At 35.7% G+C, this 1,694-nt stretch overlaps 1 protein-coding gene across 1 annotated transcript; it reads left to right on the top strand.

Moving 5' to 3' along the window:
• Positions 1-342: 342 nt before the first annotated feature.
• On the top strand, positions 343-1,632 carry LOC125850809 (uncharacterized; the record flags this gene model as incomplete). The annotated part of the gene is made up of 4 exons (XM_049530644.1): positions 343-733; positions 803-916; positions 1,231-1,359; positions 1,441-1,632. Coding segments are annotated over exons 1-4 (660 nt in total), but the record flags the coding sequence as incomplete, so codon positions are not given.
• Between the last annotated feature and the right edge of the window lie 62 nt (positions 1,633-1,694).

Raw genomic sequence — 1,694 nt, forward strand, 5'->3', positions numbered from 1 at the left:
TGTTTAGTCATATTATTTTGATCAAAAGAGACGAGGAGGTTGAAGAATCATCGTCAGAAAAATCTCTCATGTGAGTTCGTTTTCTTCCTTTCAAAATTTATCAAAACTTTTTTGAAAGTTTAAATAAAGACTGTTTTTAGTGGTAAATGAAGTCTATTGAGAATTGTGAAGCTAATTGCTTATGTGATGCATGAAATAGACAAGGTGTGAGCAAGTTGAATTTGATAAAATTTAACACATATTGGTAAGGCTTTTAACCTTTTCGTTTCAAACCTGGAAATAATTTGAGTGGCACTTGTTATTCGCTAACTACAAGTTGAAAATGCGTAGGTTTATATGAATGATTTTCTAACAGACTGATTCTGATCAAGTTTCTACAACTTGAACCTCTCTTGTCTATTGTTCTAATCCTTGTTTGCTTTTTCATTGATTTGTAAACGATGGTGGTGAAAATGATATTGTTGACTCTCTTTTAGCAGAAACGGGGAAGGAAATAACCATAACAGATATGCAGGACAATATCTCACAATGCCAAGAAATTTTATCGTTATTTTTGCCACTGGATGAAGTGACCATTGCTAGGATAGTTGGTGTGATTGTCCGTACACAATCAGATGACAAGAGTGTACACTCAAAATTACTTGCTGATCTTTGTGGCAACAATACATCGGAGGATCTATCACAAATGACTGAATGGGATGCCGACACTCTTATTTATGCAACAAAGCAACTTGTGAGTTCCATTACCTTGTACATTTATTTCTTGATGATAACAAGAATTTTACCAACTCTGCTGCTGCAGGCTCCTGAATTGAACTGGGTAACTATTATGGAAAACCTAGATCATGAGGGTTTCTATATTCCCAACGAAGCAGCTTTTAACTTTTTGATGTCTGTTTATAAACATGCCAGCCAGGTACCTCTTCTCACTTCATCTCTTCTTTCTATATCCTTCAATTGAATAAGGGACTGGAAACATTTCTAGATTTGAAACCGGGGAATATGCAAAATTCTGGAATTGCTAGACATACATTTCTATTCAATTAACTTGTTTACATTCCCTGTTTGTAGGTTTTGATATTTTATTATCTTTTTTTTTTTTTCATTTGTATTACTTAACTTTTTATTGCTTCTTGAATTTCCTTGAGAATGCATGGACCAATGTATATTGGTACCATCATTTTCAAAAAATTTACCAAACATATCTTTGTTTATTATGCTGGAACTTAGGGTCACTTTCCTCTCAGAGCTATTTGTGGCTCTATCTGGAAGAATGCTGAGGGTCAGATTTCCTTACTTAAATATGCTGTCTCAGCTCCTCCGGAAGTATTTACCTTTGCACATTCTGGGAGGCAACTGGTAGGCCGTCTACTGCTTTTAATATTAACTATGTATATGAACATCATATCATATTTGTTGGTCTTACAGTCAGTTTTGCAGGCCTATGTTGATGTTGTGAATGACCATAAAGTTCAAATTGAACATGCAAATCATGCGTGGTTGTGTCTTGACCTTCTGGAAGTTCTTTGCCAGCTGGCTGAGAGAGACCATGCAAGTTCTGTGAGATCCATACTCGAGCACCCTCTGAAGTACTGCCCTGAAGTCTTGCTTCTTGGGATGGCCCACATTAATGTACTGGGTTTTGACATGGATTATAATTCTTTCCTGTTGTTTTTCTACCGTTATTACTAAAA

This window comes from Solanum stenotomum, unplaced genomic scaffold (genome assembly GCF_019186545.1).
Source record: "Solanum stenotomum isolate F172 unplaced genomic scaffold, ASM1918654v1 scaffold19486, whole genome shotgun sequence".
NCBI classification, from domain to species: Eukaryota; Viridiplantae; Streptophyta; class Magnoliopsida; order Solanales; family Solanaceae; genus Solanum; species Solanum stenotomum.